The sequence below is a fragment of the Astyanax mexicanus genome, chromosome 4 (assembly GCF_023375975.1).
Source record: "Astyanax mexicanus isolate ESR-SI-001 chromosome 4, AstMex3_surface, whole genome shotgun sequence".
NCBI lineage: Eukaryota > Metazoa > Chordata > Actinopteri > Characiformes > Acestrorhamphidae > Astyanax > Astyanax mexicanus.
This window is the reverse complement of record NC_064411.1, coordinates 36,274,651-36,288,699: the sequence shown is the minus strand read 5'-3', so window position 1 is coordinate 36,288,699 and position 14,049 is coordinate 36,274,651. Positions and strand designations below refer to the sequence as shown.

At 37.6% G+C, this 14,049-nt stretch overlaps 1 protein-coding gene across 1 annotated transcript in view; it reads left to right on the top strand.

Moving 5' to 3' along the window:
- Positions 1-12,159, top strand: part of cdh10a (cadherin 10, type 2a (T2-cadherin)) — a 58,558-nt gene extending 46,399 nt beyond the window's left edge. The window contains exons 6-12 of the mRNA XM_022679132.2: positions 2,030-2,217; positions 3,046-3,299; positions 5,040-5,176; positions 5,292-5,413; positions 8,814-8,922; positions 9,092-9,343; positions 11,116-12,159. Of these exons, the coding sequence (XP_022534853.1) occupies positions 2,030-2,217; positions 3,046-3,299; positions 5,040-5,176; positions 5,292-5,413; positions 8,814-8,922; positions 9,092-9,343; positions 11,116-11,621 (1,568 nt within the window). The 3' untranslated portion in view covers positions 11,622-12,159. The remainder of the gene's footprint in view (positions 1-2,029; positions 2,218-3,045; positions 3,300-5,039; positions 5,177-5,291; positions 5,414-8,813; positions 8,923-9,091; positions 9,344-11,115) is intronic.
- Positions 12,160-14,049: the final 1,890 nt, after the last annotated feature.

Below are 14,049 nucleotides of genomic sequence, written 5' to 3'. Positions count from 1 at the left end.
AAAATGCTAAACTGCTAACTGCTAGTACTGTTAATACACCTCTTACAACAGCAATTTTCTGAAAACACGTCAATATCCATTTAAATATTTGTAAAACTCTCTCACAACAGCTTAGAAAATATCATTTTTAAGTATTTTTAACACAGCTGGAACACAATCCACTAAAACAACACCAAGTACAGCTGCCATTTCACCCTCATCCACATTTCTACCAAATAGTAAGCATTTATTTGATTTACAGCTCAGCCTAGGTGTATAAACAGGGACTAGTGTAATTTATTATCTAGTTTGAAGTGATTCTGGTGCATTTTTAGCACAGAACTCACCTGAAAAACAGGTTTAAAAGCAGGAGACAGAATCCATAACTTGCTTTCATTAATGCCTCTCTGGTCTAAGTGACCACAGGGTCAGTGTTGCCAACTCCTCAGTAAGGAAAGTAGCTATTGGCTGTCCTAAAAGTCGCTAGAAGTCGCTAAATGACGTCATCACCTAATTTGCATAATACGTGTTTTGAAGCTGTAAAGGATTAGGGTTGTGGGAGAGAAAAAAGTGAGTAAAAAACACCATAAATGTGTTAGAAATGTTACAAATGAACAACTTCTGTTGCTTAGGACGTCATTTTTTTACAATAACTTCATTTTTACGTGAATTACATAAATTAGTTTTTGCCATGTTCTTAAATGTTATTATAAGAGCAGCAGTTTAGCCGGAACTGTTATTCTACTTTTTTTTTTTTTTTAGTTTGTTTGTTTTATTTTATTTATTTATTTTTTTTACATTTTCTTAAGTTTTCTTTATTTTTAAACCTATCACAGACAAATTGTTCAATGGTTCAATAGATGTTTAGCTTTTTATAAAGAGTCACTGTGGAGGAGGTGAGTGACAGGCTGTGTGGTGAATGAGGTGAGTGAATGACTGAGACTGTGTGAGTTAAATTAAGGGATTTCTGTTCGTGTCACACTGAAGACACATTAATATTTCTGCTCTGTAAATACAGAGCGGGGTCAGTCAGCGGCGGCTGTGGGCACGCGCGATTCATTTACAGTGTGTTGGTGGAGCGGTGTGTGTGTGCTCTGACAGTCAGACTGCACTGTGTGTGGTGTGGGGCGGGGCTCACGGCAGCGCCCGCTGAATCGCGGAGGACAGTAACTAAAGAGCGCGTGTTCATCTCAGAGTCGCCAAAAGTCTCCAATAACATCACAAAAACTCGCTAGATTTGTCACTAGTTGCTTTTTTACAAAAAAAGTCGCTAGAGGGTCTGAAAAGTCGCTAAATATAGCGACAAAGTCGCTAAGTTGGTAACACTGCACAGGGCTACCACAGCTAGTCACAGTGAGTTACAGCACAGCCAGCGCTACACTGACACCTACTGGCAGCACCAGCATATAGCAGGTGTACCTGCCTTAGAAATACTTAAAAAATAGTTACATGGCAGATTTGATTAAATAAATAAACATATTAGTTTATTAACATTATATATAAAAAATACATATAAAAACTGGGTTATTTCCCCAATATGTATTTCTGATCTCTTAAAACTTAATTATGAATATGAACTTGTTTTCTTTGCATTATTTAAGGTCTGAAAGCTCTGCACCTGTTTTGTTATTTCAGCCATTTCTCATTTTCTGCAAATAAATGCTCTAAATGACAATATTTGGAATTTGGAAGAAATGTTGTCTGTAGTTTATAGAATAAAACAACAATGTTAAATTATTAACACAAATGTGACCACACTTGTATTGCCATTGGTTAGCCTGTGTGCTTATTTTATAGCTAAGGTGCCACACTACTACTGTCTGTATGTGTACCAGCTAATTCATATTGTTGTAATGTGATGTAATATATGATGGGGTAAGTTTTGAGTTGTTTGTCCTGAATTCTAATCTCTTTCTTGATTTTGCAAAAAAAGTTGAGTGAAAATTTAAGATTAAGCAGGGTGTAAGATTTTGCTACTGCAGATACAGTCATGTTTCATTTGTGTGAAACTTTGAACTGATCTTTTAACCATGAACCTTTCCTTTTAAAGGCTCCTACCATCTGAGTGCTTATGAGTCGGCGGAGATCGGCTTCACCGTGGGCCGAATCAAAGCCAACGACGGTGACGAGGGAGAGAACGCTGAGATGAAGTACAGGATCGTGGATGGAGATGGGAAAGACTCACTGGATATCATCACAGATGAAATAACGCAAGAGGGAGTCATTGTGGTCAGAAAGGTACTGATGGATTTTTGATATTCCATACTTTCCTTTTGTTTTAATTTGATCACTTTTTTTTTTTTTTTGGTTGTGTCATGTCTGGTGCCGAATGTACACCTGTGTCTCCCACGCTCAGCTCTGGCTGCAATCACAAGCCTTCTGGACTATATTACCCAGAATGCACCACACATTGACTGAATGACACTCTCTCACATGATTACAGGTTACTGCACACGGCACCTCCAGGAGGTCACTCACCAGAATATTGAATTCACCTGTTCACATTCATATAAATACATGCCACACACATGTGTTTATCTCATTTCCTTTGTTTAACTTCTAGTGAATGACCTTGTTTTGTTTTCCTACCTTGATTTTAAACTACCCTGTGATATTTCCTGGTCATGTATGATCCTCTTTTGTTTTTATCGACCTTGATTCTGCCTTACCATCGTATATGACCTTTGGACTGTTTCCTGTTTATGGTATGTTTGCTCTCTGTTGCTGCTGCTTACTGGTATTGACCCTAAAGATTCCCTGTACTATTCCCTGTAGCCCTGTCTTGCCTTTTTTAAATAAATTTGTCTTTTTATTACAAAATTGTTTAATATTGAAAATTTTTTACCCATTTATCTGCTATTTTATTTATTTGCCTTTTTATTTATTTTAAAGTTTGTATTTTAAAGTTTTTTTTCAAATTAAATGTTTTTTATGCATTATTAATATGCCTTACTACATATTACGATTACCTTACATTATCAATTGGCTAATTTGGATAACTAATTTCTGATGGGACTGTTCACTATAGTGATTATTAATACTCTTTAAACACCCTTTTTTTTACAGCAACTGGACTATGAGAGCAGGAGGGTGTACACCATCAAAGTCGAAGTGAGCAACACCAACACAGACCCCAACTTCCTGCACCTGGGCCCGTTCTCAGACACCGCCACAGTTAAAGTCACGGCTAAAGACGTGGACGAGCCGCCGGTCTTCAGCAGGCCTCAGTTTGTTATTGAGGTTAATGAGGACACTCCGAAGGGCAGCATTATTGGAACGGTCACGGCCTGGGATCCTGATTCTACAGACTACCCAGTCCAGTGAGTGTGTATTTTAATGGTCTTAATTTAATACGTTAAGCTTCTGAAAAACGTGTTTGCTGGACACCAACCTGACTGCAGCCAATTAATAGTATACACCCAGCAATACTGTATAATACACTGTGAATTATCCATGAACTATAAAGCTGTTTTCAACATCAGTCCTGGAGGCTAACTAATGTGCCATATTCCTGCAAATTGTAGTCAGTTGTATCTACTGCAATATCAGTCTGAGATACTTCTTAAAATCATGCAAACACATTGCCTTAAACAGACCAAGTACTATAAATCTGAAGAATTTAAGAACATCTCTCACATTTGTGGGACCTTTTAACCTGATGAGTGAATACAGCTCTGGCAAAAATTAAGAGACCACTTCAGTTTCTGAATCAGTTTTGCTATTTATAGGTATGTATTTGACAAACATTTCTCCCGAATTCCAAATAAACATATTGTCATTTAGAGCATTTATTTGCAGAAAATGAGTAATGGCTGAAATAATAAAAAAGATGCAGAGCTTCCAGACCTCAAATAATGCTAAGAAAACCAGTTCATATTGATAAAGTAGAGTTCAGAAATCAATATTTGGTGGAATAACCCTGTTTTTTATCCCAGTTTTCATGCATCTTGGCATGTTCTCCTCCACTAGTCTTACACACTGCTTTTGGATAACTTAATGCCACTACTGGTGCAAAAAAAATCACACAGATCAGCTTGGTTTGATGGCTTGTGATCATCCATCTTCCTCTTGATTATATTCCAAAGGTTTTGAATTTGGTAAAATCAAAGAAAAATGGTCTCTTATTTTTTTTCCAGGGCTGTATTACACATTAAAAATCATGAGGAACATTACATATATATACAAAAGTTCCATGTTTGATGAAAAATGCTACTGAAACAATGTACAATTTTTAGTCATTGTAAAATCATAATTTTAAAAGCAGCATTTTCCTGAATACAAATCGAACAGTTCATGTCTACCAAACCTTTCTTTTAATTACGGTTGTCTAGTTTTTATGTCTATTTTCAAACATGCAGAATTTGAATTGATTTCTCTTACAAAAATGGAAATTATTACAGTAAATAGTGTAGAGAATGGACAAAGTGTCATGTAAAGGGTCTCTAAGAGTCTCCAAAGCCCTTTAAGTTTTCAGAATGTAAATAACTTTTTTTGCAGTGTAAAATTTTACTGCAGAGAAAAACAAAAGGTTTTTGTATCACCTACACTTGTAGCCCGTATACAAGAAAAGGCCTAATCACCGACACGTTAACAGATGCCACTTTTTCCAGTGGCATTATTCTAACTTAGTTCTACATTAGAAAGTTCACTGTATCTGGTAGACAACATACATCCACACTCAGCACCTGCAAAAGGGTTAATTTACTCTCACAGTAAACCATTATCTAAGATATATAAGTATACTCTATCTCTATTCACACTCATTTAAAAAAAAACAATTTATGCTCAAATTGATTGAGTTATTGAACTTGAATGTACAGTGTAGTTTCCTGCTTCAAACATATACTAAAATGTGCAGGGCAGGGATGGGATATTTAATTTTGTATATTTTAACTCTATATAATGTATTGCATTGGATTGCATGAATGTTTTTTTTTTTAACATATTATGTTTTTTTTTTATGAATGCTCCTACAGAAATGTTCCATTTTTGAAGCTCTGCAGTTTTGTTATATAAAATGTAGAAGCAGAAGTAATTCCAGAGTAATTCCATCCCCACAGGTTCGCAATAGACCAGCATACAGATCCCGACAGACTCTTCCACATCGACCCCAGAAACGGATCCATCACGACCTTGAAATCTCTGGACAGGGAGGTGTCAAAGTGGCACAACATCTCCGTGCTCGCCAGCGAAATAAGTGAGTTTACCCCCGGGAGCATTCTCTCACAATCACGGCAACATCAGAGTATCATTTCCCAAGCGAGAAGGGTTTTATAATGCTGCTTCAACCGCCAATTTTCACTCTTCTGCAGATAACCCTCGTCAGAGGAGCCGTGTCCCTGTCCTGATCAAAGTCCTGGATGTGAATGACAACGCGCCTGAGTTCGCCATGTCTTATGACACCTTCGTGTGCGAGAATGTGAAATCTGGGCAGGTATTACACATTCAAAAGCTACTGTTTTGTGGGGATATTTGCAAACATTTTACAAACAGGCAATTTTTATAGTGCTGTGGAAAATTATTCTTTTATTGTTCTTTTTTTCTTTGCCTTTATTTTTATCATACTTACATTTTCCACATTTTAATATCAGACAATATCATAACATGAAATGAGTAAATAAAAAAAAGGCAGTTTTTAAATGATAATTCAATTTATTAAGGAAAAAAAAAATCTATTTAATCCAACCTGGCCCTATGTAAAAAAGTAGTTCCCCCTAAACCTGATAACTTGGTTGTGATTTATTCAATTTGGTTATTTTAGAAATATCACAATATATTTATAAAAAGAAACAATAAAAAAATACATTAATGAAGTCCTGCAACCAGTGACCAGAGATTAATAGTATAGAATGTGTTATCTCTGGATTTAAGGGTGTCATTTGTAATATGTTTGATTTGCTGGTTTTATAGGACTATAGGAAATTTTGGTTTATGCAAAATTAAATAGCCATTTTTCTTAAGTTTGATTTCCCCTTTACTCCACATTGCTATAGTAAAATAACATATAACTTTTAAGATTAATAGTATAAAATGTTTTCTTCCTGGCTTTTTTCTAGATTTCATGGTGTCATCTGAAAACATCTGTAGAACATCTGTAAAACATAATACTTGAATTGAAGTTTGGATTCCCATTTCTCCAAAATGCTAGAAGTAAAACAACGTATAACTGTTAAGATTCATAGTACGGAATGTCCATTCATGGACTTAATGGAGTCATTTGATATTTGCTGCTTTTATTGGACTCCAAAATCTGGTTTATACAAAACAGAATAGACACGTTCCTTAAGTTTGGCGTCCCATTACTCTAAATTGCTAAAGTAAAATAACGTATAACTTTTAAGATTAATAGTATGAAATGTCTTATCCCTGGATTTATTGGTGTTGTTTGTAAAACAGTTGATTTGCTGGATTTATAGGACTCCAAAATCTGGTTTATACAAAATCGAATAGACATTTTTCTTAGGTTTGGCATTCCATTACTCCAAAATGTTACCGTAAAATCACTTGAAACATATACCTTAAATACATAAGAAAGAGATACTTATGAATTCAGTGAAGGAATATGAGCTTTTGATTACCAGAAGTCCAGACCAGAAGTCTGAATTCTGGTCTATATACAACCAAATTGCAATTTTTCCAATTCCCACTCACACAAAAGAATAATTAACACATTAATCAACTAACAAATTAATAATTAGTTGTAGTTCTAATCACCAGGCCTGTCCTGCATTGAAAATGTCTGGGATTATATTGGATGCTGTATGAACATTCCACTATTCCATCATTCCACCATTAGGAACCTCTACAACTCTATTTGAAGACATCTGGCATGTTGTATTAAACATGCATTACTTCTGTATGTGTAGCTCAATAAACAAGAACAAACAATGCCCATATTTTTAAAAAATCCTTAATCATTATTCTACATTTTCCTCAAAAGAACTCCAATCCCACACTTCCTTCCTTCTGCACCTAATTTTTGCAAGCATTTTTTTGACGATAAATATATATATTAGGGCTGTTTGGCTTGAGATCCATTATTCATCCATGTGCTAACTCCATCATAATGGAACTTTTCCATTAGTAGAAGTGGAAGTGGATTACCGATTGATGAAAGGTGACCACCAGGCAAGGCCAGATAAATGGACGCAAGGTCTGGGTCAGTAATGTCCAATGCCCTTAGTACTAAATTTACCAAAAGTGCACATTCGATGCACATTCAGCGAGAGGGCACAAAGTCAATGTCATGCTAATATGGTGGGAAGCAATCGTGTGGGAGGAGATAACTGACATTAATGCACATAAGTGACATAAGCACGGCACAAACATGTCATCGCATTGATCTGCGTCGCGTGGTCTCCTGAGTGATTATGTCTATTTCTAAAACAGTATCTTTTATCAATACCTGTCATGGCAGATGCCGCCGCGGTGCCTGACATCCCGATGGTTACGGCATACTAATTTAAAGCCACCTACTGTACCTGTCATATGGCGTACATGTATACCAACATAATGCTGTTATATTAATGCAAATAATCTGTCAACTGACATCTCATGAGTGTGTGTGACATCTGACAGAACATGTTTATGGGATGGTAGTGTCAAAGTCATGTAGATGTTCTTAGTATCTTTTTGACCGGTGATATGGCAGTTCAACATTCAGGCCATTGAAGTATAATACAATATAGACTACAACTACAAGTAAAAACATAGGTGGATGTAGCCTGGAGGGAATGACTACAAACTGATGGTTTGTGTGTGTGGGTTAATAGATGATGCCAGTGTTTGGCATCTGCCAGAGCACCAAAGCATGTTTATGGGATGGTTATGCTAATGTTAGTGTTCTATATGCTGGTTTTACATTAGGGTCATTGAAGTATAATACAATATAGGCAACATGTAAACTCATAGGTGGATATAGCCTGGAGGGAATGACTACACACTGAAGGCATGGGTGTGGGGGAAAACAGTTGGTGCCAGTTTTCTAGGGTATCTGCCATTGCCTGATTTATGAAGGTCGACACACATCCTGCTTACTTAAATAATGTGTTATCTTGTCTTTCCCATGTTTAAGAGTGAGTAAGAGAAATAGGCCCATGTGTAACGCTATATTTACACCCCAGGGAAACAGGAAGTGATGAATTATTAAAGGTTTCTAGACACGTTGATGCACTTTCTAAACTACAAATTACCTAAATGGTTCAAATTCTTCTCAGATTTATTTCCAAGAATAAATGAGGTGCCAATAAATGAGGAACAGGTAATTTTTTTTAACAATAATTATTTCTTATTTCTTAGTTATCTTTTTTATACACAGGTTATTTTTTTCCAAATTCTTTAAAGTGAGATTATGCTTCTGCTATAAAAAAAAAAAAAAAATATATATATATATATATATATATATATATATATATATATATATATATATATATATATATATATATATATATATATATATAAAGTATACAAAAAAAAAAAAAAACAGATGCAAAACTACGATACTGTTAAATGCTCAGTGTATGTGTATGTGGAGGGGGCATCTGCCAGATCACCACAGCATGTTTATGGGATGTTTGTTTCAATGACATGTTTGAGTAAAGTGATATCTTTCCAGAATTTCCCTCTGGGATCAGTATCTATCTGTCTGTCTGTTCTTAGTTTTTCCCTGAATAATTATATATATACATATATATATATATATATGTATATATATATAGGAGATTTGGCCTAGTCTAAACATGAATAAAGGGTACAGAAACGAGGAGGTGGTCATAATGTTCTGCTTGATTAATGTATAGATAAATATAATATACATTTTCTTCTTCTTTTTCCAGATAATCCAAACCATCAGCGCCATAGACACGGACGAGCCTCTCATCGGTCACAAATTTGTATTCAGCTTGAGCGCCACCAATCCAAACTTCACCATCTTTGACAATGAAGGTGAATCTGTATTCTCTCTGATGTCTGTATTGCTATTCATAAAAAAATCATAGACCATAATGATGCCTTTTTTCCTCCCCTGAATCACAGGGGTGTGTTTATATTTCCTCGTTTTCAGCAGACGATTGCACGCTGCGCTCACTGCTTGAATATTCTATTTCTGCTGCAGATAACACCGCTCGAATTCTGACCAGGAGGAGCGGCTTTAACCGGCAGGATGTCAGCGCCTACTATCTGCCCGTGGTCATCTCGGACAACGACTACCCCATCCAAAGCAGCACCAGCACGCTGACCATCCGTGTGTGTGGCTGTGACAGCTCGGGAAGCATGCGTTCCTGCAGCGTGGATGCGCTGCTGCTCTCCGCCGGACTCAGCACCGGAGCCCTGGTCGCAATCCTGCTCTGCATCGTCATCCTGCTCAGTATGTATAACCAGGGCTTTGTATTGGCAAGAATAGCTATATTATATACCGTATATCAGAATACAGGGTTTAGAATTCAATATATTGCGATATGTATACAGCTTAGATTCTTTGATTTTACCAAATTGAAAGCCAATGTAATATAATCAAGAGGAAGATGGATTATCACAAGCCATCAAACCAAGCTGAACTGCTTGAATTTTGCACCAGGAGTAAAAGCATAAAGTTATCCAAAAGCAGTGTGTAAGACTGGTGGAGGAGAACATGATGCCAAGATGCATGAAAACTGTAATTAAAAACCAGGGTTATTCCACCAAATATTGATTTCTGAACTCTTAAAACTTTATGAATATGAACTTTTCTTCTTTGCATTATTTAAGGTCTGAAAGCTCTGCATCTTTTTTGTTATTTCTGCTCTAAATGACAATATTTTTATGTGGAATTTGGAAGAAATGTTGTGTGTAGTTTATAAATGACCATGTTAATTTTACTTAAAAATATACCTAAAAATAGCAAAACGAGAGAAACTGATTCAGAAACTGAAGTGGTCTCTTAATTTTTCATAATCTACTGACAACATTTCTTTCAAATTTCAAATAAAATATTGTCATTAAAACAATAAAGATTGGCTAAAATAACGAAAAGGTTGCAGAGCTTTCAGACCTCACTTAATGCAAAGAAAACAAGTTCATATTTATTTAGAACCAACAAAAATACTAACGTTTTAGCTCAGAGATCAGTATTTGGTGGCAAAACCCTAATTTTTAATCACAGCTTTCATTTGTCTTGCCATGGATGGTCACAAGCCATCAAACAAAGCTGAACTGCTTGAATTCTTGCACCCAAAAGTAGCGTGAAAGACTGGTGGAGAGCATGCCAAGACGCATGAAATCCATATAGAATCATTGCAGATATATTACTAGGGTATTTTGTCAATTGCGGGAATGTTCATTCAATGAATGTCCACTTGCATAATATCCATTAATATCCCATAACTTGTATCCTGTAATCAGACTGTACTATTGCTCAATTAATTCTCTAACACTTTATCAGAGGCCTATTTCTGACAATAGAGCCTAAATATGTTTGAGTGGCAGTCCACTCTCAACATAAGCAGTGCCACTAAAATGTGCCCATTGTTCACTAGACACATAACATTTAGTCAAACAATGATAATGTGGGTCAGAAACTGACTATTGGCTGATGCGCTGACAAACCGTGCAGACGTAGATAGGACAACAGTCGGTAAGGCTGGGTTCAGAATGCAGGAAAATTTAGTATATTTCTCAATTTAGATCTATTGAGATGACTGTTCACACTGTTGCAAGTAATTAGATTGGATTTGCCTGTCTGGACATCACAAATGTACAATATTTGAATCTGAGTTGCTTTGGCTCTCTTTCTTGGACCCTTAAACTTCCATTGATCTGGATTTGATGAGGTCGATATTGGGTCCAGAGCATCTAGATGCATCTATACAAATCTGACTGAAAAAAATGCATTTAAAACCACCTCCAAATGTGGTGCAAATCTGATTTACAGAAATGTTGCTGTTTCTGGCTATCCAGACTATTAAAATTCTATCTGGAAGCAATCTAGACATGCCAAAACTTAGATTTGGGGAAGCATTCTAAACGTTGACTAATTGCACACCTATTGCATATTGTAGATTGTCATGGAACAGTAGGTGAAACTACTGAAAAGCTGTATAGCGTCCAAGCAGACACTAAAAGTATCATCGCTGTATCTCTGTATCTTTGTTTCCTCTTCAGTGATTGTGGTGCTGTTCTCGGCTCTGCGCAAACAGCGAAGGAAGGAACCCCTGATCATCTCCAAGGAGGACGTGAGGGACAACGTGGTCAGCTACAACGACGAAGGCGGCGGCGAGGAGGACACACAGGCTTTTGACATCGGCACACTGCGCCACCCGGAGGTCATGGAGAGCAACAAAATGAGGCGTGACATCATCCCCGAGATGCTTTTCCCCTACCACCGGCCTTCGCCCATGAACGAATGCTCAGACGTCCGAGACTTCATCAGCAGCCGCCTGCAGGAGAACGACACTGACCCTTCAGCACCCCCTTACGACTCCCTGGCAACTTATGCTTACGAGGGAAACGGTTCAACTGCCGAGTCGCTAAGCTCCCTGGAGTCCTCGTTAACGGAGGGGGACCATGAATACGATTACCTCAGCACCTGGGGGCCTCAGTTCAAAAAGCTGGCTGACATGTACATTGGAAAGGATACCGGTACTTCAGGACTGGCTAAGAAGGTCTAGACGCTACAAAGCCAAGGTGCTAGACGCTACAAGGCCTGGCGTTGCGTAAACGTGGCTCTACCTAGGTCCATTCACGGGATGGATCTACAGATTTACAGATCACTTCAGACGAAGGTCTTTCCTGGCTTGTTTTCTACTGACCCTCGCTGACTTTCACTTTTGTTATATGACGGATTCTTTGTCAACAATGTTGTGGCGATTTTGTGCTGATGAGAGGAGTGATAGTGATGGTCCTTGTCTATGCTATTTGTTCACTAGCCGGAAGAAAAAAAAATCATCACTTGAAGCAAAATGAACTGTTGATTTTGCCTAAAAAAAACAAAACACAAACACGACAATGAGTTTGACCAATCCAGCTTCATTTGCTTGTGTGAAAGGTTTCGTTCACTTGATTTGCCAAACTGTGGATTACATTGAAATCAACTTCTAGACGTTATCATAGAAATGCTGCAAAAACACTGGCTTGTTTCTGAATGTTGTTGAAGTGTTTTCTATCCATATTTTATATTAATATATTTTAATAAAAAATACAAACTCACTGTTGTCCTCTATGTCTTCCGCAAACTTTCTTCAACAGCCTCTTCTTTCTCGAATGTCCAGAGACAACGCTACAACCACGCCCGGAGGAACCGGTAGGTAGCAGATTTGCGAGGCCTCACGCCATCTCATAAAAACAGAGCACATCTAATAAAAACAGAGCCGAGATGGTCTACAGAAAGCTGTCAGAGTCTGGACAAATAGAATTTCGGATTCAAAGCCGCAGTCACGGATTTTCAGGACAACAAAGAGGTGGTCTTGGTAATAAGTTTTCCGAACAACTGCAAAGGAACAGGTCAGGGGCAGGAGTGGATGTCTGGGTACTTTCAGAATTTGCAGGCTTAGCTTTCAATACAAACAATAAATGGTTATGTATAAAGATCCATACACACAATCGCTGTGAATCTTTTTTTTATTTATTTAATCACTCACTCACTTAGAATACCTCCAAAACTTGAGCGTGATGAAATATAAAAAGTTGGACTTGCAAGACAGTAATGTGGAAGACGTGACCTCGGTGAAGGGTTCGGCTAAGGAAATCCCTTATAGAAAAAGTTTTAGAAAGTTTTACAAACTTAAATGAAGTTCTCCAAGGTGCATTGTGGTTGGTAATGCATAGTGGATAACAACACTTTGCTCCCTCGGACAGATAAATACAGCATACTTGAGGCCTTGAACATGAATGTCATGAATCAAGTGCCTCTATGCAAAGTTCCTCTTTAGGAGAGGTAATTCAGTCAAATGCCACAAGTGTAAATGAAGCACCACCAAATCTTGCAGAAAACTACTGTCTTGAGTTATGGGGAAAAAGAGGAGCTATCTTTGTCATTTGTGTTTTTTTGTATTCTCGGCATGAACAAAGATCAAGACCAGGCTTAAGACCTTCTTAGAAAGGGGCATTTTTATAACCTGTTGGGACTTAAATTCCACTTCACTTTGCAGGATAAATTGACCATGGTTTTTACTGTATCCAATTCGAGTTTGGTCCATAGTTGGTGGTTGTCCTACGTTTCTTGTTCAAGCTGAACCTTGCTGAGGTAATTGGGCTGCCCAACCATCAGGAACTCGCCTGCAGAAAGTGCCCCCAGGCTTGGCTTCAATGGTAGGTTGAGGCAGTACTTTTCTGGCCATGGAACTCCATGTTTCTTGTATTCTGTTTCTTTGTTGAATGTGTTTTTTGGATCATTATTAGCAGGATCTTTACTCCAGGCTTGTTCCCTTTGGCCCAGAACCCACTGGAGAGATTTTATCTTCCCACTGGCTTGAAATGAAATGAAAGTAATGAAAATAATTTGGAAATTACATTTTTGGTCAAGTCTAAGTTTAAGTCTTATAGCAAGCAAACCTCAAATGGAAATTTTCGATTAGCATTGACCTGCACTCTTTTATTTGTCTTTTTACTTTCATCCCTCATTCCTCGTCCCTCTTCCAAATCCCAGTCTTCCATTTGTCCGATAGCCATCAAAATTGCAATTCACAGCCATACTAACCTGCCCTCAGCTACTTGTCATTTTTTCCTCCCCATTTCCTCCTATTCACTTAAATTCATTTTCATCCATGCCCAAGACATAGAGTTACTTGACCAGACCGAAAACCAAACCTCCATGTACTCGCTCAGGGCAGGACCCCAAGTTCTAGTTTAAAGCCATACTGAAAAAGCTGCACCATGGCAACCCCTATCAACATCTTAGTGACAGGCTTACAACACAAGCCAACCTGTTACCAAAGCAACTGCTTAGTATCACTTTAGCAACCAACACCTTTCCATAGCCAACACCTAGCAGCTCCTTAGCATCTACAGTCTGCAGCAACACCTTAGCAACTGACAACTACACCACAGCAACACTTTAGAAACCAACCCCTTTCCATAGATAGTACCATAGTAGCACCT